This window comes from Hemicordylus capensis, chromosome 14 (genome assembly GCF_027244095.1).
Source record: "Hemicordylus capensis ecotype Gifberg chromosome 14, rHemCap1.1.pri, whole genome shotgun sequence".
Lineage (NCBI taxonomy): Eukaryota > Metazoa > Chordata > Lepidosauria > Squamata > Cordylidae > Hemicordylus > Hemicordylus capensis.
Genome location: NC_069670.1, coordinates 20,663,961 through 20,690,552, shown reverse-complemented (window position 1 = coordinate 20,690,552; position 26,592 = coordinate 20,663,961). Strand labels below are relative to the sequence as shown.

Sequence of the window (26,592 nt, the reverse complement as noted above, 5' to 3'; positions counted from 1 at the left end):
TTCTGAATGGGGCACTGGCTTCACTCACTGTGCTATGGCCAGAGGCGCATGCGAAGGGCACTTTAATGAACTCCTCCTCAGTGCAAGCAGCAATAGAGGCCATGGCAGAGCCCTTTGCCCAGTTATGTCCCCTGGGCACTTTCTCCAAATATGAACACAAAGGGCTCTTTGACCCCACACTGGGGGTCGCCATGGAGGCCTTTGGCCAGTTATGTACTCTGGGCACTTTCTCCCAAATAGAATAAAAGAGCTAATGGGGGAAACCATAAAGGCCTTTGCCCAGTTACATACGCTAGGTACTTTCTCCCAAACTGAAACACAAAGGGCTCTTTAATCCCCAATGGGGAGGACTATAGAGCAGGGATTCTCAACATGTGGGTCCCCAGATGTTATTGGACTTCAACTCCCATGATTCCCAGCCTCAGTGGCCTTTGGTTGGGCATTATGGGAGTTGAAGTCCAATTACATCTGGGGACCCACACGTTGAGAATCCCTGCTATAGAGGCTCTGACAGAGGCCTTTGCTCAAGTTATGCCCCTGAGCTTCTCTTCCCTGTTTTCCTCTGTCTTGACTCTTAAAACCTTCAATAAGAGCTTTATGTCGGTTCTTGGTCAGCCTGAAAGAAAACAGCAGAGGTACTTAAGAGTTTGGGAGTGATACCGGCGGAGGGGGGGCAGTATCTGAGCTCAGGTCTGAGCTCAGCCCCCAGGCAATCAGGGATGTAGACAGAGATGTAAGCTCCCTTTAAAATAATAATAAATAGCCCTCCCTGCATTGCAGATCCCCAGTATCTGGTACTCACTGGTAGACTGCTGGAAGACATGGAGGTTCCAAACATGCCTCCCCCACTAAGCCGGCATTTCTCAAACCTCCCATGGCTGAATTGCACTTTCTTCCCAAATTAAAGTTAGGATAACGCCTCTCCCTTGCAGCCCAAAAGGCCTCCTGTTGGAGTGCAAAAGAGTATTAATTCCTGCACCTTGCGTTTTGCTGTGAATCACTGCAGACAGCCTCCCCCAGGGTGGGTCACACTGTTGAGGCTCTGCACTGCAAGCGACTGAACCGTCCAATCACTCAATCAAGGCTGAATAGGAGGCCCAGCCAGAACCACAGATCGACGCTTTTGAGAATTTCTCTTCAGCCTTTGCAGTGGGGGGTTGATTCAACGTTCCCGTCACATCAGATACGGATATATAACTGAAGATCTGGCAAGGCCAGACCTATGCAGCCTCCTCTCTGTGGGTGGGCTTGGAATTAGCTCGCCCCTTGCCGGCTTGCGATATGCCCAAGGCCACGTTTTAGGAATCACCACCCTAAACCACCAACACTACGAAGGCTCTTCTTTGGCTGTGGGAAGAAAAGGAATACAAACGCAATTCCCGAACGTCAGCAAAACCTGCTGGCTATTTAATCACAGGGTATGCTATACAACCTTGGCCGGGGGGGGGGGGGGGGGCTGTGACAATAATATTCTGAGATCACAGGAGAAAAAGCCTCGAGGTGGGAGGGTTGCTCTGTCGCAGCTCAGAAATCCTCCCCTCAGCCAATCAGAAGGCAGTATCGCCCACCCCCTGCAAGTGGCCGGCGAGTGAAGCGCGAAACCAAGATGGCAGAGTCTTGCCCAGAATTCCACTGGCGGCCATTCCTGTCCTGCCGGAAAGCTTACCCTTGGGGTGGAGAGGAATCTGCCTGCTCAGTGTGATCACTGCCGTTGCCATTAAAGCAGGCCTCGTGCCACCCCTAAGATTGACTAATAAGGATTGTGAGAATCTTTGCCTCAGATCTGAGGCGGTACAAGGACAGAAGCCTAGATGGGTCAAAAAGCACTTGGGTTGCAGAGGCAATAAATAGAGATGTGGGGGTGGGAGGGAGGGAGGGAGGGAGACACAGCAGCAAAGGGACTCAGAACACTGATGGAAACACACCCCAAAGGGGCCGTCCAGAGTCTGCGGGGAGACAAAGAAAGGAATTATGGGGGACATTCGCTCAACGTTGCTCTCTCCTTTCCTGGAGGCGTGGCCCCTTCGGCTGCCCATCTCTGGGGCATTCTCTCGGGTCCCATGGATGTTCTTTCTTCAAGTGGAAAAACCATCACCATCCCCTGACTCTTTCCAGAGCCACTCGCACCCTTGGGGAAAACGTCAGGGCTGGAGGGACACTCACTAGAGGTGGTTAGGATGTGACGCATGTCCCCGGGGGGCTGCCAGGACAGAGAGAGAGGGAAGCGGCAGGCATCAGAGCTTGAAGATCTCATCTTCTTGGTCACGGAGGCTGTCTGCGCGGGCAATTTTGGTGAGCGGCACGGGACCAAGGACGGCCCGCTGCTGGGAGCGAGGAGAAGGCTGGTTCTGATAGGAGGAGGGCCCAGGGCTGCATCCTGACTCATCCCGAAGAATGCTGGAGCAGAGAAAAGGGAGAGAGAGGGAGAGGTCAGATTCTTGGGAGAAGAGCTGGGTCTTGCAGTAGCGAGCAGGAATGGTTCCCTTTGCGAAGCAGGGTCTGCCCCGGTTTGCACTGGGATGGGTGACTACATGAGAGTTCTGCCTGCTGTAAGATATTCATTCCCCTTAAGGGATGGGGCATAGCTCAGTGGGAGGGCATCAGGTTCATTCCCTGGCACCATCTCCAGGTAGGCCTGGGAGAGACTCCTGCCTACAACCTTGGAGAAACTGCTGCCAGTCAGTGTGGACAAGACTGAGCTGGACGGACCAATGGTCTGACTCAGTAGAAGGCAGCTTCCTGCATTCCTATGAGTGTGTCACTCCTAAGAGACACCTTTTTGGATCTGACCAAGGGTCCATCTAGCTGAGGACTAGGCAGCCTTGGCTCTCCAGCTGCTGTTGAACGACAACTCCCATCACCCCCAGTTGTAGTTCAACAAAAGCTGGAGAGCCAAGGCTGCCTAGCCCTCATCTAGTCCAACATCCTGCTTCCTGCAGTGTTGCAAACCTCTTGTGATAAAGTATGCATTTTGCCGAAACGCAGTAAGAAGTGGGAAGGGGGCTGTATGGAATCAAAATGACACACTTGTGAATAAAATGTGGTGGAGACCTCTACAGAGCAATGCCGCCCTCTGGTGGCCACAACCTCTGACACCAAGCACATTCCATCCCTGTTGCCGGTTCAAATCCCCGCTGGTATGTTCCCCAGACGATGGGAGACGCCGATATCGGGCAGCAGCTATATAGGAAGAGGCTGAAAGGCATCGTCTCATACTGGGCAGGAGGAGGCCATGGTCAACCCCTCCTGTACTCTACCAAGAAAACCACAGGGCTCTGTGGTCGCCAGGAGTCAACACCGACTCAACGGCACACTTTATCTTTTCTGCAAGAATGTTTTAGGAAGTAAAACAAGGGCTTCGTTCAAGCTGGGGCATGCAGGGCTGAGCTCCACTTCCAAGGCCAGGGTTCAGCCCTGGAACGTATGGAGGAACCAGAAGGCTTCTAAGCACAGGCAAAGTGCCTTTTGCTATGTAATGCCTGTAACTGGCCTCTTTTTCCAGATTTGAGGTTAAGGGCATGAGCCTCTCGAGCAGACGTGTCATGGGTTCGAGGCTAGCTGAAGGCTTAGCATCTCGCTGTATAGTAATTAAACTCCAGAAAAAGACATTAGATGTCTGGGATAAGACTGAAACCCACACCTGAGACCTTGGGACAAGGAGGTTTGTAGAGAGCTGGTCCTGTGGTTGCAAGCATGAATTGTCCCCTTTGCTAAGCAGGGTCTGCCCTGGCTTGCCTTTGGATGCGAGACTACATGTGAGTGCTGTAAGATATTCCCCTGAGGGGATGGGGCCTGCTTGCATGCAGAAGGCTCCACATTCCCTCCCTGGCAGCATCTCCAAGAGAGGGCTGAGAGAGACTCCTGCCTGCTGCAACCTTGGAGGAGCCGCTGCCAGTCTGTGTAGACCAGGCCAGCTCAACTTCGGCCCTCCTGCAGATGTTGGCCTACATCTCCCATAATCCCTGGCTATTGGCCACTGTGGCTGGGGATCCTAACAGAGCAAAGCAACACCTTTTAAAGTGGCGATTCTCTTAAATTTTGCAGGGGGAGAGCAACTGGCCCTATCTAGCCCCAGCACAGCATCCCTCCAGTGGCTGCTTATGTTTCGTTTTCAGATTGTGAGCCCTTGTGGAACAGAGGAAGCTGCCATACTGAGTCAGACCATTGGTCTATCTAGCTCAGACTGGCAGCGGCTTCTCCAAGGTTGCGGGCAGGAGACTCTCTCAGCCCAATCTTGGAGATGCTGCCAGGGAGGGAACTTGGAGCCTAGATGCTCTTCCCAGAGTGGCTCCATCCCCTGAGGGGAATCTCTTCCAGGGCTCACACTTCTAGTCTCCCATTCATACGCAACCAGGGCAGACCCTGCTTAGCTATAAGGGACAAGTCATGCTTGCTACCACAAGACCAGCTCCCCCTCCTTAGTGGATCTTAATTAAGCTCCCCCTCCTTAGCCATCTTAATTAATTATGTTTTAATTAATTTAATGGGTTTACATATTTTTCTATGTAAACAGCTTTGAGAACTTTGGTTGAAAAGCAGTATATAAATTATTATTATTAGTAGTAGTAGATTATGGGAGCTGTACTCCAAAAACAGCTGGGGGAGCCAAAGTTAAGCAGGCCTGGTGTAGACGTGGCTCAGGCCAAGGTGGAGGGAGAGGAGGAAGCGGATGAGATGGGATAGCTCTAGGCTTTTCACCCCGGAGAAGAGAGAGAGGTGAGGTTTCTCATTTGCTTGGTGGAGCGTCAACCGGGGACATCCCTGGAACACCCATATCAAAAGCACCGCAACCCAGATGACACCTTTCCAAAATTCAGCTGGACTGGCTTGCATGAGCCACCTAAACACAAGTGCTGCCATAAGCCGCTTGCTGCACAACACGGCCTGGATTGTGCGGATTAATCTGCTGGGAGCTGGTGGTGGGCTTCCCTCCACTTTGGCGGCAGCCTTTCTGGGCCTTCGGATTCTATGATCCTGGCTAGTCTTTGTGGGAAAGGACAGGGCACACTCACACGCTCTCGCCATCCCGCAGCTTTTTGGTGGCAGCCTGCTTGGAGCGGCGGATCTCAGAGTCCAGCTTGAAGAGGAAATCCGAGGCGGAGAGATCGTGTTTGGAGGCCGAGGCACCGTTCTTCCGTTGGGACTTCTGCATCTTGACAGGCTCAGGGTGACTAGATTCTGCGGCCGCGGCCGCCTCCGCCTTTTCCTCCACCTCTTCCTCCACCTCCTCTACATCCTCATCGAGATTTAATCCGTTCGTCACGGCCTTGGATACCACTGGGATGTAGAGAGTCTTTTTCAGGAAGATGGAGTCGTTGGTATAAAGCCGGTTGGCTCTCTTGATCTGCTCTGTCTGGAACGGAACCGAAAGGGCAGTTAGAAATGCGGTACATACATATACATATACTGCTCTGCTGGATCATTTCCATCTTAATCTGTCTAAAATACAAAGTCAAGTTCCTAGTCTTCAAGACCGCCGTGATACACAAAGTAGTAGGAACTGCGCATGTGAACGCATCACTTATAAGAAGGCATAAGGTTAAAGAACCTTATGCCTTCTTATAAGTGATGCGTTCACATATGCTCTTACATATGTGAATCACCTGAATGCAGGGTTTTAAATGTACAAATTTAAGCCAAGAGGCACCTTTTTAAAGTAGCGATTCTCAATATTGAGCAGGGGGAGAGCAACTGGCCCTGTCCATCCCCAGCACAGCATCCCTCCAGTGGCTGTTGCTAGCGTCTATCTTATGTTTCTTTTTCAGATTGTGAGCCCTTTGGGGACAGCGGACCAGTTTATTTATATCTATATAAACCACTCTGGGAACTTTGGTTGAAAAACACTGAGTGTGTCTAATTCCCGATTGAGTTCTCTAGACTTTTTTCAAGAGGCCATCCCCATAGTATGGAACAATACTTCCTCTAGCCTTTCTCAATCTAATGTGATTGGCCTGTTTCCCCCTCACTGCTGAATCATTGTTCCTTACAAAACAGTCAGAAATGCTTTCAAACATGAATCCAGCAGCTCAACTTGTTTTGGCTTAAACGCTAGAATAGTCACCCATTTCTGACAGCACAATTATAGTTATCGAAAGTTTGGTAAATGGCTGCCGTCATGAACTTGACGTCCTAGAAAGGAAGAATCAACACAAACGTCGTGAGGAAGCATCAATCGCTTGTGATGAATGAAGCGAAGTGGTTATAAGTAATATAACTTATTTAATCCTAAAACGCTTTCTCATCCATTTTGTAAAGTTGGCGAAAAACACAACTTTTTTGCTATAAAATGACATCTTAAACACATTTTTTAAAAAAAATGTCAAGAGCATGTGTTCACACATACTTGCTTCGTGGTACATCTTTTCCACACATCCCGCCAGTGCTAAATGGACACCCAGAATGCAAGAATGCTAGGAAATGTCACCCCACTTTGACCTGAAACAGCCACCTCACGGCACAGTGGGGAAGCAACCTGCCTAGAGAGCAGGAGGCTGTTGGTTCGAATCCCCGCTGGTGTGTTTCCCAGAATATGGGAAACTCCTAGATCAGTAGCAGCAATATAGGACGGTGCTGAAAATCATCATCTCATGCTGCGCAGGAGAAGGCAATGGTAAATCACTCCTGTATTCTACCAAGAAAACCACATGGCTCTGTGGTCACCAGTAGTTTCCTTTCCCTTTTTGATCCAAAGGCCCCTAATCACAAAGATAACAAAGCAAATAATGGGTACTTTGTAGTTCAGGAAGAAAGCAACTCTGCATGTGCTCAGAGGCACTACTTTAATATTTAACATGTTTCGAGGTAAATCCACAGTACTGGAGAATTAAAAGAGATATGGAGGCTCATAAATTTGTCCTTCACATTAAAAATTTGCCCCTGTAGTTACGGGTTGACCTCTGTTTGCTCAGATTGCTTCTTTCCCCAAATTCCAGGGAAGTCATAACTAAATCTAAATACCGTATTTACCCGAATCGATGATGACTCTGAATTTAAGATAAGCCCCTTAAAAAGTAGAGATTAAACGCAGGTTATACCTGCATTTATTCAAAAGAAATAGGGCTCTGAATTTAAGATGACCTCCCATATTCTAATATCAAAAAACTTGGAAAAATCTTAGTCTTGGATTTAGGTAAATACAGTAAGTGTATATGAAATAATTATTTATACTTCCTTTTCTATTCCCTTGAGTCTATTTTTAGATTGTAAGCAGCTTGGGGCAGAGACCAGGCCTCTTGTGCACGCTCTCTCTCTCGAGTCAATTTCGACTCCTGGCGTCCACAGAGCCCTGTGGTTTTCTTTGGTAGAATACAGCATGGGTTGACCATTGCCTCCTCCCGCGCAGTGTGAGATCATGCCTTTCAGCATCTTCCTATATCGCTGCTGCCCAATATAGCACCAGCGGGGATTCAAACCGGCAACCTTCTGCTTGTTAGTTAAGCATTTCCCTGCTGCGCCACTTAAGGTGGTATGTATATATATGAATGCTCAAATTAATCGTATTTCCAAACAGGCACACCACAAACCCACAACTGAACCGCCCTATTGTGAACCAACCACCCAGGGACTTCTCTATGGAGTGCTATAAAAATGTGTGAAATGAATTGAATAAATTAAATGTATTTATTTAATTTATGCAGTGGGCAACACTGTTCCACATTCCATTAATTCCACGGGTGATCACCCCACACACTCCCCCTTTGTGACAGCCCCCCCTGTTAAGCAAATGGACTCACCGTGACCCCGTATTTCACCGCCAGCCCCTGCAAGGTGTCACCCGGTTCTAGGTGATGCTCCACCCGCCTCTCCCGCACCGGTGAGCTCACTGACTTGACCAAACTGCCGTAGGATCGGGTCCTGCTCCCTTGCAGCAGCCTACCTCCTCCGGGGGAGCCCTTCTTGGAAGGCGAAGCCATTCTCCTCGACCTTGGCCGCTGCCACAGCAGCTAGGGGTCAGCCTCCCCCCCACAGCCTGACCCTACTACAGCCACCAATCCTTGTCATCAAGGGGACCCATTTCAAGGGCAGCCCCCCACACCACACTGAAGCTCCTTTCTCTCTGAAACGCTCAGCTCACCCCAGGCTCTATCCCCACCTGAAATCCCACAGATCTGTCCCTTTCCACAGTCTTTCACTTTCAGCTGTCTCTTTCCAACCAACCCAGCTGCAGCCTCCTCCTCCCCGCCCCCTCCTATTCCAGAAACCAAAACATGGGCACAAAAAGGGGGTCCTAATTTCCTTCTGGCTTTAACTCCTCCATTTTCCTGGAGATCCCCTTAAAAACAAGTCCCCATAAGTCAGTTGCCCCCTAAGTGCCTGGCTGCTGTGCCTTCCACTCCGGGCAGTTGAACAGAACCCAGCCTGACTCCCAGCTTTCCCTCCCACGCAAAGCCTTCTGGAAGTTGTAGTTTGTTGTGTTGAGAAATCCACTCTTCTTGCGACTCTAAGCCCCACCCACCCCCCCTTTTTGCCTTTAAGGGATTATTTCCACTTTCTTATACACTTTATTAACCTCGAGTTTAAGCTCACAAAAAAACCCTATGAGATCCTGGGAGAGGGAAGGGGAGAGGGAAGACCACATTGCCCATCATGCTCCACGCGTAGCGGGGCATTTCCTGTCTCGGAGGATGATGGGAGTTGCAGTCCTTCAGAGCCAGACAAACAAGCACGCACTCAGCAAGGCTAATTTAAAGGAGGGTGGGGACACGAGGTGCGGAGCAGGCCCAGTTCAAGGGGCTTGGAAGAGAGCGACGCCCCGAGCCAGAATTCCTGAGGCATGCTGGGAAACTCAATGGACCACACCGGGCCTACTCCTGATGGCATGCTGGGAAATGTAGTCCGTGAAGCCCGATTGGTGGCGTGAAACCCGCTGCATGCTGCTGGGAGTTGGAGTCTTTCCTGCCAAGCAGCGGGGAGAGGACAGAGTGCTTCCTTTTCAGTTGGGTTGGTCTGAATAAGGGAGAAAGGTAGGTGGGAGCTGGCTGCTGTGCGGCCATGTCCTTCAAGAGAGAGGGAGACGACCCCAGTCAACTCAACGTGCTCAAGGTAAGCGGGGCATCAAGTGGGGAGATGAGCTTTCCAGCCATACATATTTTCTCAGGGCTCAGTTCCCTGGAAAGGGAAGCACTTTGTACATGCTCTTAACCCGAGGTTAATCAGACCCTGATTAGTTGGGGGGGGGTGTTTTTCACATGCTCCAATGCTAGAGAACTTGAGCGAGGTTTGCACTCTGCACATGCTCGCTGTCCTAGAGTGCTGGTTTTGCTTAGAAGTTAAGAAACTGAGCCATCAATCAGGAATTCTCCTGCTGGTTCTTGCTTTTGCCGTGATCTTGCTAGGTGGATTTCGGCAAGCCTCTAGTCTCTCAGCCTTCCCATAAGTAGTAGAGGAGAAACAGTCCTGACCTTCCAATAATAATAATAATAATAATAATAATAATAATAATAATAATTCGATTTCTATACCGCCCCTCCTCAGGGTGGTTTACAAAGAGAAATAGCAAATAAGATGGCTCCCTGTCCCCAAAGGGCTCACATTCTAAAAAGAAACTTAAGATAGACACCAGCGACAGTCATTGGAAGTACTGTGCTGGGGGTAGATAGGGCCAGTTACTCTCCCCCTGCTAAATAAAGAGAATCACCACAGTAAAAGGTGCCTCTTTGCCCAGTTAGCAGGGGTTTAAAAGGGCTGTTGTGAGGTTTATAACCTGTACCTCTGCTAACTGAGCAAAGAGGCAGCTTTTAAAAGTGGTGATTCTCTTTACTGAGCAGAGGGAGAGCCACTGGCCTTCTCCATCCTCAGCACAGCATCCCTCCAGTGGTTGTTGCTGGTGTCTCTCTTATGTTTCTTTTTCAGATTGTGAGCCCTTTGGGGACAGGGGGCTGTTTTCTCTCTCTCTCTCTCTCTCTCTCTCAATCAGTATATATAAATATTCATAGCAAGGGGAGAGCAACTATCCCTATTCCTCCAGGAGCTGTTGCTGGTGTCCTCTTTGGGTTTCTTTTTAGACTGGGAGCCCCTTTGGGGTAGGGAACCCTTGTTTCTCATTCCTTTTGCTATGTAAACTGCTTTAAGGGTTTCTGTTTGGGCTGAAAAGCAGTATATAAACATTCTAAAGAAGCAAACACTTAAGAAGGCTGGAGAACCTTTTTTTGGTTGAAAAGCTTATATAAAATCTTCACAACAGTGAGATAAACATGTGTGAAGCTCTTTGAGTAAATTGCTTGGCAAAGATTTTATCTTGTTTTTGATAGACGCCTGGGAACCAGATTTGCACTCTGTGCGTCTGTGGCCCTCTTGGCTTTCCCCCCTTCTGCTTTTCAGCTCCCAGGCCTAAGAAATCAGGGTCTTTGCCTCTCTCCTTTCAGTCTGCTTTTGTTGGAAGCAGGTGCTTTGCTTACACAGGAGGCTGCCATTTCCTGAGTCAATTCCTTGGTCCGTCTAGCTCAGTGTTGTCGGCACTGACTGGCAGCAGCTCTCCAGGGTTTCAGAATGGGGGTCTTTCCCAGGCCTATGTGGAGATGCTGCCAGGGATTGAACCTGGCACCTTCTGTGTGTGAAGCAGATCCTCTTCCACTGAGCTACGGCCCAATCCCTAAGGTTCATGTTGAATTAGGTTTCTTGGGTGACCCACACTCTGAAAAGCCTTTTTTTTTGGTTTTTAAATTTTTTATTGATTTTTAGAATATCTTAACAATCTCGTTACATCTAATTAAGTAAATATTGACTTCCCACTCACCAATCTGCACAATTCATTAACTATACAAGTCACCCATTGCTATAGTAATTCAAAACATATATCCTACACATTGCAAACTCGATTTTACTCTACCCAACCTGCTGTTATTACTAAATTTCAAACCCTGCTGAAAGGTCCATATTAGAAAAATAGTTCTTTAAGTATAGTAAGAATAGCTCCCAATCTTCTTTGAAACATTCCAAGTTTTCAACCCTTATGAGTGCTGTAGGTTTTGCCATCTCAGCATATTCCAAAATTTTTATCAACCAATCTACTTTTGAGGGCATTTCATTGTATTTCCATTTTTGCGCATATACTATTCTGGCTGCCGTGGTTGCATACATTAAAAATGTTAAGTTTCTTCTGGAGAACTCTCCTTGTGTTATTCTGAGCAGGAAGGATTCTGGCCTCTTAGGAAATGTCATTTTAAAAATTTTCTTCAACTCATTATATATCATAACCCCAAAGGCCTTCCTGCATGACCACCACATATGAAAAAAAGTTCCTTCACAATGTCCACATTTCCAACATTTGTTTGGGACATTTTTATACATTAACGCTAATTTTTGGGGTGTCAAATACATCATCTTATAGTAATTTTCTTTTAAAGTATAACATGCAGTGAACTTTGAATCCATTATCCATAATTTTTCCCAAGCTGCCATATCTATATTATGACCCCCACACTCTGAAAAGTCTTGGCCAATCAATGCATGAAAAATGTTTGCAGCTAGGTTGGTGCACCATGGGTAGTTTGGGGGCCTGACCCTTGCAGGTGAGAAACACCACTCTAGAGGAATACCTAATGTGTTTCCCCTTTTTCTGAACACACATACTCAAAATTTGCTGCTGCTTCTTTCTGCAGAAAAGAAGAGTGGCTGATCTTTTGGCCAACTATATTCCTGAAGACGAAGCCTTACTCTTGCGGGATGGAAGGTGAGGAATGTAGAATACTGACTGGAATCCTTGCTGCTGTTGATACTGCTGCTAAGAAATAGACATCCATCGCCAAACACATATGATCTTTCCCTTGTGTTGTACCACAATTGTGGGGATTGGCAACCGGAAACCCTGGGCCAAATATCCGGCCCAAGGAGGACTGTCAGGTGGCTGTGATGTATATCAAAAATCTTTAAATGCTGTCCTTCGGTCTACAGAAACTCCCTGGGCAGTTTATAGCAAGTGTATAGCTGATTTCCGAGTCATTTTTTTTTTAAAGTAATATATAAAATAACTCTGCAGAAACTAAGAAAGTGAAAGTGGCTAGAGCTTGTAAAATCAATAACAGCTTTTAGAACATAGGAAGATGTCTTTTCTACCCTTGGTCCGTCTAGCTCAATATTGCACAGGCTGGCAGCGGCTTCTCCAAGGTTGCAGGCAAATCTTTCAGCCCTACCTGCTGCCAGGGAGGGAATGTGGAGCCTTCTGCATGCAGGTGCTCTTCCCAGAGTGGCCCCATCCCCTAAGGGGAATATCTTCCACTGTTCACATGTGGTCACTCACTTAAATGCAAACCAGGGTAGACCCTGCTTAGCAAAGGGGACAATTCATGCTTGCTACCACAAGACCAGCTGTCCTCCCTAAAGTAACTCGGGTGAGATGCCTGATTGAATAATGCTCTTAATTGATTTTAATATTTTAATGTGATTGTATGGAATTTCATTGTATTAACTTTTGCAAACTGCCTTGAGATGAGTGTTATGAAAGGCAGTATATAAATCGAATGAATGAATACCAAAATACGCAAAACTGGGTATAGGTGCCCAAAATACGCCAAATTGGGCACAGGTGGAACTTCCCTGGAGAGAGTATTCCATATCTAGGGGCCACCACCAATAAGGTCTGCTTTCCAGCAACCACTTGCCTAAACTGAGAAGTTGGGGCGGGGACAGAGGAAGGCTTCTGAAGATTATTGTAGGGTTGCTGGACTTGTAGCAGTGAGCATGAACTGTCTCCTTTGCTAAACAGGGCCTGCCTTGGTTTGCATTTGGCTGGGTGACTACAGAGAGTGCTGTAAGATATTCTCTTTAGGGGCTGTAGCTCAGTGGAAGAGCATCAAGCTCTCAGGTTCAGTTTCTGTTAGCATCTCAAGGGAGGGCTGGGTAAGACTCCTGCTTGAAACCTTGGGAGAACCCACTGCTAGTCAGAATAGCCAATACTGAGCAACATGGACCAATGGTCTGATAAGGCAAACTTAATAAGGCAGCTTCCTGTGTTCTTATGATTTAGGGTTGTGTTAGAGGAACTGAATCTTGCTGACCAACATTTCTATCGCCCAGTAATAAAATTGTGTTGATTACAGTTTCCCCCAGTTATGTTGGGAAAAACATATAGGCTAAGCAATATGGGTGATTGCAGAAATCCAGTGTATATGGCAGAAGAAAAATTCTCAGAGGAAAAAATGTAGCAAGGCTGGGATGAGAGGGATTCTGAAGGGAAGGAGACGAAGGAAAGGGAGGAGATCTGATTTTGTGGTAGCAAGCATGCAGAAGGTTCCACATTCCCTCCCTGTCAGCATCTCCAAGATAGGGCTGAGAGAGACTCCTGCCTGCAACCTTGGAGAAGCCGCTGCCAGTCTGTGTAGACGATATGGAGCTAGGAACATAGGAAGCTGCCATATACTGAGTCAGACCCTTGGTCCATCTAGCTCAGTATTGTCTACCCAGACTGGCAGCGGCTTCTCCAAGGCTGCAGGCAGGAGTCTCTCTCAGCCCTATCTTGGAGATGCTGCCAGGGAGGGAACTTGAAACCTTCTGCTCTTCCCAGAGCAGCTCCATCCCCTGAGGGGAAGATCTTCCAGTGCTCACACTTCTAGTCTCCCATTCAAATGCAGCCAGGGTATTAGCTAAGGGGACAAGGGTCTGACTCAGTTTATGGCAGCTTCCTGTGTGCCTGGACTGAAGCGCAGTGGCAGAGCAGTTTGACATGAAGAAGGTCCCAGGTTCAATCCCTGGCATTTCCAGATAGAGCTGGGAAAATCTGCTTGAAACCTTGGAGAACCACCTCCGGTCAGAGTAGAGAATATTGAGCTAGATGGACCCAGGTTCTGACTTGGTAGAAAGCAGCTTCCTCCATTCCGATGTCGCATTCAACAAGCCAAGTTTTATCAACGTGTTTTTCCTCCCAATACTGTCAAACTCATTATAGAATGTTTGGTGAATAATCATCTGCCTTTTAGTCAATTCACTTATTTTAAATTTAAATGATTATGTGGGTTGCCCAAACTCCAGACGTTTGGCTCTCTCTTGACTCCTTCCTTCTCCCCTTGCAGATATACTTGTACCGTATGCTTCCACAGGCCAGTTTTTGACACTCTTGACATGCTCACAGTTCACCGCTCTGGGAAGAAACATATCGCCAGTAAGTCTTCTAAATCCCTTTTTTGAATCCTTAACATCCCAGGGCTGAGGTCTCAAACGTGAGTCTTCCAAACTCTTGGATGCTGGAGGTAGACGGAGCCCAAAGGCACCATGTTGCTGATAGTACCATAGTTCTGGACGCTAGATATTGCTGATAGCACTGTAGTTTGGGGTGTTCTGATTGGCTGTGTCGGAATTATCACCTGATTGGCTGTGCTAGGGAATAAACAACATCCCTGATTGTTTGTTTGTTTTGGCCCAAGGCCAGCATAACATCCCTGACTGGAGATAGGAAGCAAGCTATAGTTACAGTGTGTATAAACAGCAGGTCTTGCTCCTTGCGCTAAGTAAAGGCTAGCTCATGAATTGCTTTGAGGGCTAGTGTACTATATTGGCTAAGCTGTGAGCCAGCAAGGTCCCTGGGTTAAATCTGGGCTCCGCCAGGAACTTTGTAGCAGCCTCTCTCACCCTCAGTGTTTCACACTCTTCTTCACATAGGCTTGCAGAAGTTTTATGGGAAGAAGCGCTCGCTGGAGAAGGAAGTGCAGAAACGCCACCACCAGGCATACCTCCACACAGAAGAAGATGGCACACAGGTTGGTTAGAGCAGGGTTTCTTAACCTTGGGCCCCCAGGTGTTGTTGGACTTCAACTCCCAGAATCCTTAAGCAAAAGCCATTGCAGCTGAGGATTCTGGGAGTTGTAGTCCAACAACATCTGGGGGCTCAAGGTTAAGAAACCCTGGGTTAGAGTGCTCTTTTTCGCCTCCTAGTGGCTTCAGCATGGCTGGCAGCCTTGGCATTCAAGAACCAAGTTTTCTTGAAGTATAGTCCTAGACATGCTTATTCCAAAGAAAGCCCCACTAAGTGCAGTGGGGTTTACTTGCTAGTAACTGCCCCTTCATACTGCAGCCTTAAAATTTAGCATGAGGGACATCGGCTTGTTCAAAACCAGCTTTTTTCAAAGCACTGCTCCTGTGCTTTTATAACAGCGCTAACAGCTGTTGTAACCTGCTTTGTAAATTATTGAATTGAAAAGTGGTATAAAAACATGGCAGGTAAATGAAATAACAAGCCAAAATCAATAGGTGAAGCTTTTCCTGTTGTGGCAGTCAGTGATTTGACAATATGCTCTGGATAGTGTAGTGTTGTGTTGTGTTGATTTGTTGTGTATATGCTTTTAATAGACTTGTACTATTTTATATTATTTGTTTAATATGTTTGTATTATTTTAAAGATACTGTAAACTGCCTTGGGATTTATTTATTTTTAAATGAAAGGCGATATACACTCCTGACAATAAAATAAATAAATATACAGCAATGGTGCCTGTCTAGAGAAAGAAAGGTGGCAATCTCTCACAATTTTCTTGAGTTGGAAGGGAAAGACGGATATTCACTTGAAATTCACTCAGATGACTTTACAATATTACTTCATTCCAAATCCATTCTAGACATTGGAGGACCAAGTAATCTCTGGTATCCTTCACATTTTGACATCCCAGCTATATTTCCAGCAAAGGTTCCTAGTCTCAGTAAAGTTTTTGTGGCACTTCAGAAAAACTCAGTGTGGCTGTTGAACTGGCAGCCAGAGCAGAAAAGGCTTGCATCATAGAGTTGTATGGCTAGAGCTACTATGGATTTTTGTTGCATTATGATATTTGTATTGTGATCTCTGCATAGTTTTTTTTACCCCCTTTCCCCCTTTTTAGGCAACTCCAGGCCCTGCTCCTTTGCTCGTGCATACCAGGAAAATTGCCCAGAATGCTTTGCTGAAAACTGCCCCCTATAGCAGCTGCTCTGGGCGGAACAGGTAATTAAGGCTTAGCTGAAAATGACATCCATCCCTGATCTTGAATGTTAATGTGTCCATATTCCCCAATGCCTAGAGAGTGGCGGGCTGTGGTGGGTGGGTATAGGAATGCTTCTTTCTCCATGGTTATGCTGCCTGCTCCTTGGCCTCACTGTGGCCTGTTATTTGGTACAGAACCACTAGAAGCAACTCGGGTCCTAACTCTTCGAGGCCAGGTGCTGGCTCCAGAAATGCCGAGGGAGAGGAGTTGCCCAAGAGTTCTACGCAGATTCACAAAGACAGATCCCGGGGGATGGAAGCCACGCCTGCTACCCAGTTGCCTGACTCTCCGGAGAGAATGGCAGGTAGAAAACTGTCTGAACAGTTAGGGTGAGGTCGTGGTGCTTCGTCCTGTTATCGTCTTATCCCCAGATTATTTCAGCATGGTCAAAATATAGGTGATCTACAGATTCCCTTGCCAATGCCATCCCTGGCTCGAGCATATCATGGAGGACAGGTCAATCAATGGCTACTAGTCTGAGTGCTAAAGGCCACCTCCAACCTCAGAGGCAAGATGCCTCTAAATACCAGTTGTGGGGAGTAACAGCTGGGGAGGGGGCATGCCCTCACCTCTTGCCTGTGGGCTTCCCAGAGGCATCTGGTGGGCCACTGTGGGAAAGAGGATGCTGGCCTAAAGAGGCCTTAGGCTTGATCTAGCAAGGCTGTTCTTATGTTCTTCTATTGCCTACTAGGAAGGAGAAGCCACTCTCAGTCGTCAATCCTTCTCTCTCCACTCTAGATTCACCGAAAGAAGCTGCCCCAAAGAGTGACCAAAAAAGCAAAGGTACCACTTCTTCTCCTACTGGGTCTGACAAGCTCACCCCAGAGAAGCGGCGGACCTTGGAACACTATTTGCGACTGAAAAGGTAGGTCAGCCGGCTGCCCGGCAGATGGGTGGCTGCAGGGATCACAGTAGCTGCATTTGAAAGATAGATGTTGGGAATCATCAGGGAGCCTATTCACATGATCAGTTATTTGGGGGTGAATAGGAGGTTCATTGTGAGTGAGAGTAGAATGCTGCATGTTGGGGCAAGCAATCCTATTAACATATGAACACTGATGGGATCTGAATTGAAGGTGACTTTAGCCCTGTTCACACATTGGGAACATCGGAAGCTGCCATATACCGAGTCAGACCCTTGGTCCATATAGTTCAGTATTGTCTTCACAGACTGGCAGCGGCTTCTCCAAGGTGGCAGGCAGGAGTCCCTCTCAGCTCTATCTGGAGGTGCTGCCAGAGAGGGAACTTGGGACCTTCTGCATGCCAGCAGGAAGAGGCTCTTCCTTCCCAGGACGGCCCCATCCCCTCAGGGGAATGTCTTAGGGTGCTTACATGTAGTCTCCTATCGGAAGACAAGCCAGGGCGGACCCTGCTTAGCAAACCAGCCTGCTACCATAAGACCAGCCCCCCTCCACCATTATGTTTGATGCATGTGCCCAGTGTGGTGGTTAGAGTGCTGGACTAGGACCAGGGAGACCCGAGTTCCAATCCCCACTCAGCCAGGAGACTAGCTGGGTGACTCTGGGCCAGTCACGTCTCTCTCAGCCTAGCCTACTCCACAGGGTTGTTGTGAGGAGAAACTCAAGTATGTAGTACACCGCTCTGGGCTCCTTGGAGGAAGAGCGGGATATAAAAAATGATTTATTTATTTTTTAAAGCGTGTACACACACAAACATGTATGTGTGCCCCTATATGTACTGAAAATGTCTGAAGAGGGCTTCTCCAGGATTGTGGTCTTAAAGTCACAGTGGTTAGTTCCATGGAAACATCAACTTGGGCTTGATTTTTATGTAAATTATTTTATCTGATTCAAACAATATGATATATTTCAGTGTTGCTAAGTCTTGTTTAATATTTACCATATTTTATGATTTAAAAATATGAGCAGAGTCTGACAGAAGATGTGTGCTTCATCAGAATAGATACCAGTATAGGTAATATATGTAGGGGTGGGCTTTTAAGTTTGTTGTCAGTGTTAATGTTACTGGGTGATGTATATAAATTTACCTATTGTATTTCTGTGTCTTTTGCTCCTAGCCTGTGATCAAAATAAAGATTCATTCATTCATCTTAGTGTGCAGCAGCTGTGAAACATGCCAATTAACTCAAAATTAATTGAGTAATCTTCTAATACGTGTCTCCTTCCCTCCCTTCTCTGGTAGCTCTGGTTGGGTCCCAGATGGCTCTGGCAAGTGGGTAAAAGACGAGAATGTGGAGTTTGACTCGGATGAAGAAGAGCCCCCACCGCTGTCTGCATCTTGACTCCACAATCGCTCCTTTTCTGAGGGGAATGAACCCAGAGTGGCCATTTTGAATCTCCACAGGTTGCACCTTTTGGGGAAATGTCCTTGGGTAGGCAGGGCACAGCCAGCAATTAAAATTCCAAGGTTTTGTTATGTACTTACAATGGTTAAATATTGGGGAAGGCAGCCTGCTGGTTTCATTTCAGGGTTGCTTCCTCTGTTGGGCCCCTTAAGGTATCTCAGCAGTAGCTCTGCCCAGCGCCACGTTTGGCATGGAAGGGAGTGGGAAGGGGCCTTTATAGGAGCACATCATGGAGAATGAAAAGAGCGGAAGATGTACACTGGAGTGACAATCCACAGGCAGGCCTCCCTAGGAAGGCTCAGGGAGGTATCGAGGAAGAAAGAAGCTCTTCTCTGGCCTCTGCTCCCATTTTGAGAGCTGATGTGGATGGCAGGACTTCACCTCTGCAAGTTTAGTACTCGGGAAATGTGCTATAAGGGATTCCCTGAACAGTGGGAGAGGCAGGAAGCCACCCAGTCATTTCAGTTCTGTCATTGCCCAGGAAAGCTCTGAGAAGGGAAGGCAACGTTGGAGAGTCAATGGAGGAATTGGAGAGGCCAGCTGAGTGAGAAGCTGCAGAGAGAGCAGAGCTTGTGGACTCATTGGGAATAACATGTGGGGCTGCTGGCCTTGATGAGAATTAGGCCAGGAGCCCCATTTCTTCTTCTCCTTCTCCTCCTCCTCCTCCTCCTCCTCCTCCTGAGTAGTCTGAGGCTACCAGTGGTCCTTTTGTGGGGCAGCGATATAAGAATGTAAGAAGAGCCTGCATGGATCAGGCCCATAGCCAATCTAGTCCAGCATCCTGTTTCTCACAGTGGCCCACTAGCTGCCTCTGGGAGGCCCACAGAGCTGAGGGGATGCCCTCTCTCCTGCCATTGCTCCCCTGTAACTGGAATTCAGGCATCCTGCCTCTGAGCCTGGAGGTAGCCTATAGCCATCCAAAATAGTAGCCACATGATAGTAGCCAGTAGCACTTACATAGGAAGCTGCCATATACTGAGTCAGACCATTGCTCTGTCCAGCTCAGGATTGTCTTCACAGACTGGCAGCAGCTTCTCCGTGGTTGCAGGCAGGAGTCTCTCTCAGCCCTTTCTTAGAGATGCTACCAGGGAGGGAACTTGGAACCTTCTGCTTTTCCCACCATGGCTCCATCTCCCATTCATGTGCAACCAGGGCAGACCCTGCTTAGCTAAGGAGACAAGTCATGCTTGTGACCACCAGACCAGCTCTCCTCCTTAGACCAGTAACCAGCAGAGCCAGTCTGCCTTCTGTTAGACTAGTAACCAGCAGAGCTTGGGTTTCCTTTTTATCCTGCTCTTTCCTGACGGAGCTCTGGGCGGCGAACATACCCTCCCTCCCCTCCCACCCATCCTCCTCAGCCTGTGATGTGGGCTAGGCTGAGATGAGGTCACGAAGTGAGCTTCGGGCCTGGTTGCCAAACTTGTGCTTTCCTGCCCCATCCCCAAGTGAGCCCACCTCGCCAATCCACTCCGTTGCCTGGATGGCTTATTTCCAGCTGGGATCGACGTTACAAGGTGGAAGTGGGGCCCGCACTGCATTCTGGGAACGAAGCCATTCAGGGTCTGCGTTTGGACATCCGGAACGCCATGGCCTCCCCCTGCTGGCATCTTTGACGCCACCGCGGCCTTTGGATCTGTCATTTCCATCACCCGCTTGCGTCAGCTTGGGGGATTGTGACCTTATTTCTCCGCACACCTCAGCTGTCGGCGTCAACCACGGAGCACTAGGAGGGGGAGGCCTTCTGGCTTGAGGCGCCAGCCTCCGCTTGGTGTGGGGCGGAGATAGAGCGGCTCAGGCCCACAAATTGCAACCGGGCAGAGAGGAGCTGCTGTATTGAAGGTCTTCTCTCTCTCCTCCTTGTGGGAACACTTCCAAGCTTTCATGCAACCTGATCCTTTACGTCTCCAGTTCATCTGCTGATCCCAGCGGGGGGTATAAATACATCAGGGAGGGAGGGCTACTTGGCCCCTACACCACCTGCTTGGAATAATTCAAGCAGCAGCTCCTTGCGAGATTCCTGCTTTGAGCCATTACTTGACAGTTTGCGCTCCTCTCCTTTAAAGCTAAGGTTAGGGCCCAGGATTGTTTGAAAACATCACCAACCACAAGAAAAGCTGCATTCTGACTCGTGTAAACAATGCAAAAAAATTCATATGCTTTTGAGTAAGTCCCTCTGTCGCTGGAGGGCATGTGGGGGCATGCAGCTCTGCTGGGCCCTGACTTTCTGCCCCCAAATGGTGCAAATTCTACTCTTTCTCCCTGCTCCTCCATCCAGCATCTACATTGTGAGGCCTGTTTTCTCAGTCACAAGGACTAGAAACTTGGGAGTTGTGTTCTGTTTCTTAAGTGAAAGTTGATCTCAAGAGGTTGAATTCTGTCCCAGTAACTGAATTGGGGACAGAGGAAGCTACCAGTCAGAGCACTGGTCCATCTAGCTCAGTTTAGTCTACAGGGGCTTACAGGGGCTCTTCAGGGTTTCGGACAGGAGTCTTGTTCCTGGAGATAGGCGCTCTATGACTGCTGCTCCAAATCTTGTGAGTGGAATCCTGGAATGCACATCTTAATACTCCATTGCACAACTCCTAATTACACCTATCCAATTCCATCCATCTTTTACTAAGTTTCATCTCGGCACCTTCTAGTCCCACCTTCTGCATTCACATTTGTGCTAGTGTGGTTAAGAGTGTCATAGATGGACATGGAAAGATCTGGGTTCAGATCTCATACAACTGTGGGCCGTTTTCACCTTTTTCACATCAACTTCACTTGTTCTCAAGCAATAATCTCTGATTGCTGCACTCCATCTTAGATATCGATGTATAGTTATAGATCTATAAAATAAATAAGCCACTTTCCCTTTAGACCAGGGATTCTCAATGTTTGGGTCCCCAGATGTAATTGGACTTCAACTCCCATAATTCCCAACCAAAGGCCACTGGGGCTGGGGATTATGGGAGTCGAAGTCCAATAACATCTGGGGACCCACACATTGAGAAACCCTGCTTGGTCTATCTAGCTCAGTTTTGTCTTCACAGACTGGCAGCGACTTCTCCAAGGTTGCAGGCAGGAATCTCTCTCAGCCGTATCTTGGAGATGGCAGGGAAGGAACTGGAAGCCTAGATGCTCTTCCCAGAGTGGCTCCATCCCCTATGGGGAATATCTTACAGTGCTCACACTTCTAGTCTCCCATTCATATGCAACCAGGGCAGACCCTGCTTAGCTAAGGGCACAAGTTGTGCTTGCTACCACAAGACCAGCTCTCCTGGGTGCTCTCTTTATCTCAACCCCACTAATTTTGTATTGCCTCCTTCACCACTTGATTTTCTGGGTGTGCCTTCCCAGAGTTATCCCCTCTCTGTTGCATTGTCACATGTAGGCAACTGATAACTGCAAAGGGTTCAAGCACCTGGTGCAACGATGCCAACTGATTACACCAAGAGGAGATCTAACTTACTTTATTATATTCTGCAGAATACAAGAAAGGTGATGCTCTATATCAAATGCAGCAAGGTAGAGCAACCCAAAATGGAATCTGCTGTGCTCTGTTCATCCATGAACATGTTCCTTCTTGCTTTTATGGCTTGACATGCTGCCCCCTAGTGGCACCAAAGCAGGACTTGTAAACACCAGTCTCCACCTAAGATGGCGGCTGTTGTCAAGGCAACCTTTGCGGTTGTCTGATAATTGTAGGTCTTGTCTCATGTGTCCCTTCCAGAGACTGGTAACGCCGAACAAGATACCCAGATGGGGCACAGAGAGGGAAACAATTTGTTTACAATGTCCTCAGGCACCCGTAAATGCCTTTCTGACTAATATCCCTTGCACCCATAAAATGGTCATCCCATTGGCCCGTGGGCTCTCTGGGGAAAAGCCAGCTGGCACTTGGCCGTTGCCAAAATAAAGGCTGTTTGTTGATTCCCCAGGCTGAGATGGATGCCCTCAGTTTCCATATTTCCACGCACACACTCAACAGTGCTGTGGAAAGTGAATCCAATCCTTTTGGCGCTCAAGATTTTTCGGCGTTTGTCTCCACAGCGGGGTGGGGGGAATGTCATGTTCTTTTTAGCCAACCATTCCAAATTACATTTTGGAGAATGGAGGTGCGTCTCTGCCCCACATGGCGTCCGATGGCAGATATTAGCTGACAGAAGAGACCCAAGGCCTGTCTTGGTCAGCTCTTCCATGGAGGCAGCCTCGGCAGATCTCCAAGCCTGTCGCTGCTTATGATCTTTCCTTGCTATATTTACCACAGCTTACACCCATGCAGTGGATTTCCCCTTTTACAAGATGGGGAAAGCACATAGGCTTAATTTTAGGTAAGTGGGCACTTGCAGATGTAGTGTGTGGGAAAACCAATCCCCCTCAGTGCCTGTTTTTCCGGAATATTCTAGTACTAAGCCAATTATTGCCGAATTAAACTTCCCTATAACTTGCTACGCTGGTGGCAATTATCTGAGCTATATTTCCACTTTAATCCATTTATCATACTAAGTGTGCAAGCATGTACAGAATCACATGGAAACAGGGCTGCTGGGATTGGTGTTGGCAGGCGTTGTAAGCACCATCAATAAGGAGCAGGGGAGACAGGAGCAATTGCAAAAAGGCTTCAATCTTTATTAGGCTCCAATATGTCAGCTACCGGTACCAGAATAAAAGGGATGGTTGGATGGATGGATGGATGGATGGATTGTTTTAAGAAGGGATGATCTCTCTTAAAATAAGTTTGGAAGCAGGGCTCCATTCCGATCATAATTGAGGTCTAGTGGCTCAATTACAGTGGCTAAGAATGAGACATTTCTACAAATCTCACCTCAACCACATAGGGGTGACTGTTGGCAAGCTGATGTTCTCTCTGTAATAAATATGTTTGCAATAAATATGTTCCAGTACATGTTTATTTTATGTGAACCTCCCTGAGCCATTCTGGGCATGGGCAGTATATAAATGAAATAAATAAAAATAAAATCTGAGGATAACAACAGCCTGCTTTACCAGGCTATGGTCTGGATGACAGAGATAATGGGTGTGAAGTGTTTTGGACACTCAACACAATATAGGGATGCTTGCTGTTGTAACCCAATTAGATGTATAGTGTGTGATCACTTTGGGACTATGAATTGCCACAGAGGAGCTGAGTGAGGAGATTCCAAGGAGATTTGAGAGGACCAAGAAGAGAAATTCTGATAGAACTGAAGGAGATCCCAGAAGGAGAAAGCGAGGGAGGTTTTGAGGAAGCGAGAAGGAGCCAGGAGACCAAGAGAACAAGCATCTCCTGAACAACTTTAAATGCATTTTCAGCTTGCCTAATCAGGAGTGATTAGAGAGATAGATATTGTTTTATGTACCATTTTTCAACAAGAAGTTCTCTCAAAGTAGTTTACATAGCAAAAATAGTCAATAGATTCCCTGTCCCAAAAGGGGTTGCAGCCTAAACATGAGAGAAACTCCAACCTGCGGTCCATGTCTGTTAGATATGTTTGAATTAAGTAAATCTGCTGTAAATATTACAAGATCTTACAATGTCCCAACTTGGGAGTGGAGAACTGCTGTGAGAATTTTGCAGAAAATTCAGTTCTCCATTAACCCATGGACCACTTTGCAGGTGTCTGTCCTCTCCCATTTTGTGTTGTGCCTAAGCATACCCTTCAATATATATATATATATATATACACACACACCACACACACGTACTCTTCTGTTGTTCCCTTTGGTTCCCTCCCCTGTTCATTCTCCTCAAAAAACAAATCCTTGATGTTCTTCCCTCCCTTTCACAAAGTTGCTCATATGTGTGTGTTATATCCTTTTAAACTACACTGGAGGCCTCACAGAGGAACGTGGGGTCTTAGTTTTATTTCCCCTCACCCAAATTGCTCAAATTCAAAACAGAACCCAGGTCCTACAGTTTCTTCCCCTCAAAGCCAGATATAGCTAGTGGGAAGGTGAGGTTACATTTAATTCCGCTAAGACCCCAAATCCTCTTTGCCTGCTGTGATATATCTAATTCTACTTGAAGAATGCAACTTTTTGGAGGGGTCTTGTGGTGTGGCTTCTTAGCCTCCTGAAAAAGTTCCCTGTGATTTTTTCAGGTGTGGATGCAGGAGCAGAGAGGAGGTTCATCCCAGCCCAAACATCTTGGCAAATCTTTCCTTCCTGTGATAAGTGAGCATGAAACTTGCTAGAAACGTTTCCTGAGGGGGAAAGACTTCCATGAATCAAAAACTAACTTGCTCTGAAGAACTTGTTGGAGTGTTGAGGAGAGAGAGGGAAGTCAACTCAACGCCTTTAGTGAGCTTTTCAGGTTTGGGGGCTAACTGTAGCTCTGTTCAGACATTAAGCTTGCTCACACAATCGCTTGAGGTTTAATGTGGGTTACCAATATTGAGAAGTCCATAATGCTGGGGAAAGTTGAAGGAAAGAGATGAAGACGACAACCAGCAGCAAGGTGGATGGACTCGATTATGACAGCAATGGATGCACCATTGAGAGGCCTTAAAGACCAAGCTGAAGACAGATCAACCTGGAGAGAATCTATCTATGTGATGACTTGATGGCACGTAATCAATCACCAATATTGAAGTGATTGTGTGAACCCATGCCAAACTAGCTTATGACCCAAGGTTCCCACCTTGGCATGGGTTCACATCATAACTTCAGTGTTGGTAACCCACATTAAACCTTAGATTCAAATGGTTGTGTGAACAGTCCTTTTTAGCAAGAAACAGATGGGAAATGTATGTGTGTTGAACACCACATGTGAATAACCTATGTGTGAACACTGTACACAGATTGTACATGCCTTGAACATAGTGTGTAGATAGGGCTTGTGAAACTCAATGTCCACATTAAATTCTATTAAGATGGTAATCATAGATGTGGGGATTTCTTGAAGAGAACTCTTGGCTTTTATGTTCCCCTAAACCTGGAGACCTTTGAGGAGAGATTCATTCATAGAAAACTCCTGTTGTGAGTGGATGCCCTCTATTTTAAGAGCCTGAGTAGATTCCATATTTCCCCACATGCACCCATCAACCAACGTAGCAGTTTCCATATCAGGAGAAGTAGGGTGTTGGGGTGGGGGAGAGAAGAGGTGGGGTAAATTGCAGGGAAACAGTAAAGGTTTTAAAATGCAAGAGGGTAAACTGGCTGAAAAATAAAGGCTATAAGATGTTCCTCATGCTGAGGAACTGAGAACAATATCCCATCAATGCCTCCAAATACCTCCCCACATTCTCCATCAGCTACCTCCTGGTTGTGGGGGAAGAAACTCTGGGACCTGGGTTCTGTTTTGAACTGGAGTCAATGGAGTGAAGGAAAAGAAAACCAGAAGCCTGTGTTATTTAGCAGGGCCTTCAGCCCACTGGCCTCACCACTCTTTCTAAGAGGATATTGGGGAAACACACACCAGCGGGCCACATAGTGAAATGGAGAACATGAAGGATTTATTTGTGAGGGGAGCACAGACAAAGGGTGAGGAAGCAAAAGGAATGATACAAATAAATGCATATAGTTGTAACAGCATGTGTATATGCAACATAAAATGCGAGATAAACGAGTCCAACAAAGTGGCCCCCAGGTTAATGGAGAACAGAATCTTTTCTTCAAGTTCTTCAGAGTCTTCAAGCTTAAAAGCAGTTCTCCAGTCTCAGAGGCTGGAACCTCTCTCATTCCTGGTCAGACAAAGTGCAAAGGCAGAAACTACTGTCCAGGAAAAGCTCACTTTCTTGATCTCTTGGCCCTCCTCTCTTTCTCCAAACCTCCAATGCGTTCTCTTTCTGGGATTTCTTCCCTCCGTTTCCCTCAGAATCTCCTCAAAATCCCCTCACACAGCTCCTCAAGATGGGCTGAAAATGAGTTTCACACTACAAATCCTGTAAAGTAAAGTGTGCCTTCAAGTTGGTGTTGACTCCTGGCACCCACAGAGAGCCCTGTGGTTGTCTTTGGTAGAATACAGGAGGGGTTTACCATTGCCTCCTCCCCCGCAATATGAGATGATGCCTTTGAGCATCTTCCTAGATTGCTGCTGCCCCATAATGGCGTTTCCCATAGTCTGGGACACATACCAGCAGGGATTTGAACCAGCAACCTCTGGTTGCTAGTCAAGCATTTCCCCGCTGCACCACTTAAGCAGTGTAGGATCACATTAGTATCAAGGATCTAGTTTAAGTCCCATTAATTTCAATGGGATTTAGTCCTGACTCAATGTTGCCCAACTTGAGGAAAAATTATTACCGCTCTTGATTTCTGGTGCATATATGCCAGATGGGTGCTTAATCAGTTAATGGTAGCTTCTTTAGGAAAGACTGTAAAATGTTTTGCTGCCTG

The 26,592-nt window shown here is 47.2% G+C and overlaps 2 protein-coding genes across 3 annotated transcripts; one reads left to right on the top strand and one right to left on the bottom strand.

The window, feature by feature from the left end:
- Positions 1-1,376: 1,376 nt before the first annotated feature.
- On the bottom strand, positions 1,377-8,649 carry LYSMD1 (LysM domain containing 1). Its single transcript, XM_053277988.1, has 3 exons — positions 7,734-8,649; positions 5,013-5,353; positions 1,377-2,397 (listed from the first exon to the last, which is right to left on the bottom strand). The coding sequence occupies exons 1-3, from the start codon at positions 7,911-7,913 to the stop codon at positions 2,235-2,237; spliced, it is 684 nt and encodes a 227-aa protein (XP_053133963.1). The 5' UTR covers positions 7,914-8,649; the 3' UTR covers positions 1,377-2,234.
- Positions 8,650-8,676: 27 nt separating this feature from the next.
- SCNM1 (sodium channel modifier 1) lies at positions 8,677-26,491 on the top strand. 2 transcript variants are annotated; one of them, XR_008312213.1, is made up of 9 exons: positions 8,677-9,042; positions 11,601-11,671; positions 14,007-14,095; positions 14,593-14,690; positions 15,804-15,904; positions 16,079-16,248; positions 16,683-16,809; positions 18,108-18,297; positions 24,357-26,491. XR_008312213.1 is itself a non-coding variant. In XM_053277987.1 (8 exons), exons 1-8 carry the CDS (start codon positions 8,992-8,994, stop codon positions 18,205-18,207), a joined length of 807 nt encoding a protein of 268 aa, XP_053133962.1. In that variant the 5' UTR covers positions 8,677-8,991; the 3' UTR covers positions 18,208-18,345. The 2 variants fall into 2 exon arrangements, 1 of the variants encoding a protein (XP_053133962.1); XM_053277987.1 differs by lacking the exon at positions 24,357-26,491 and having other exon boundaries at positions 18,108-18,345.
- The last annotated feature ends 101 nt before the right edge of the window (positions 26,492-26,592 follow it).

What these genes read in the sequence shown, in the direction of transcription:
- SCNM1 (XM_053277987.1), top strand. Translation starts at nt 8,992, where the DNA reads ATGTCCTTCAAGAGAGAGGGAGACGACCCCAGTCAACTCAACGTGCTC. An exon ending in CTCTCCGGAGAGAATGGCAG is followed by an intron (nt 16,249 to 16,682) that starts GTAGAAAACTGT and finishes TCTCCACTCTAG; the next exon opens with ATTCACCGAAAGAAGCTGCC. An exon ending in CACTATTTGCGACTGAAAAG is followed by an intron (nt 16,810 to 18,107) that starts GTAGGTCAGCCG and finishes CTTCTCTGGTAG; the next exon opens with CTCTGGTTGGGTCCCAGATG.
- LYSMD1 (XM_053277988.1), bottom strand. Translation starts at nt 7,913, where the DNA reads ATGGCTTCGCCTTCCAAGAAGGGCTCCCCCGGAGGAGGTAGGCTGCTG. An exon ending in CGGTGAAATACGGGGTCACG is followed by an intron (nt 5,354 to 7,733) that starts GTGAGTCCATTT and finishes GTTCCGTTCCAG; the next exon opens with ACAGAGCAGATCAAGAGAGC. An exon ending in CTGCGGGATGGCGAGAGCGT is followed by an intron (nt 2,398 to 5,012) that starts GTGAGTGTGCCC and finishes TCTCTGCTCCAG; the next exon opens with CATTCTTCGGGATGAGTCAG.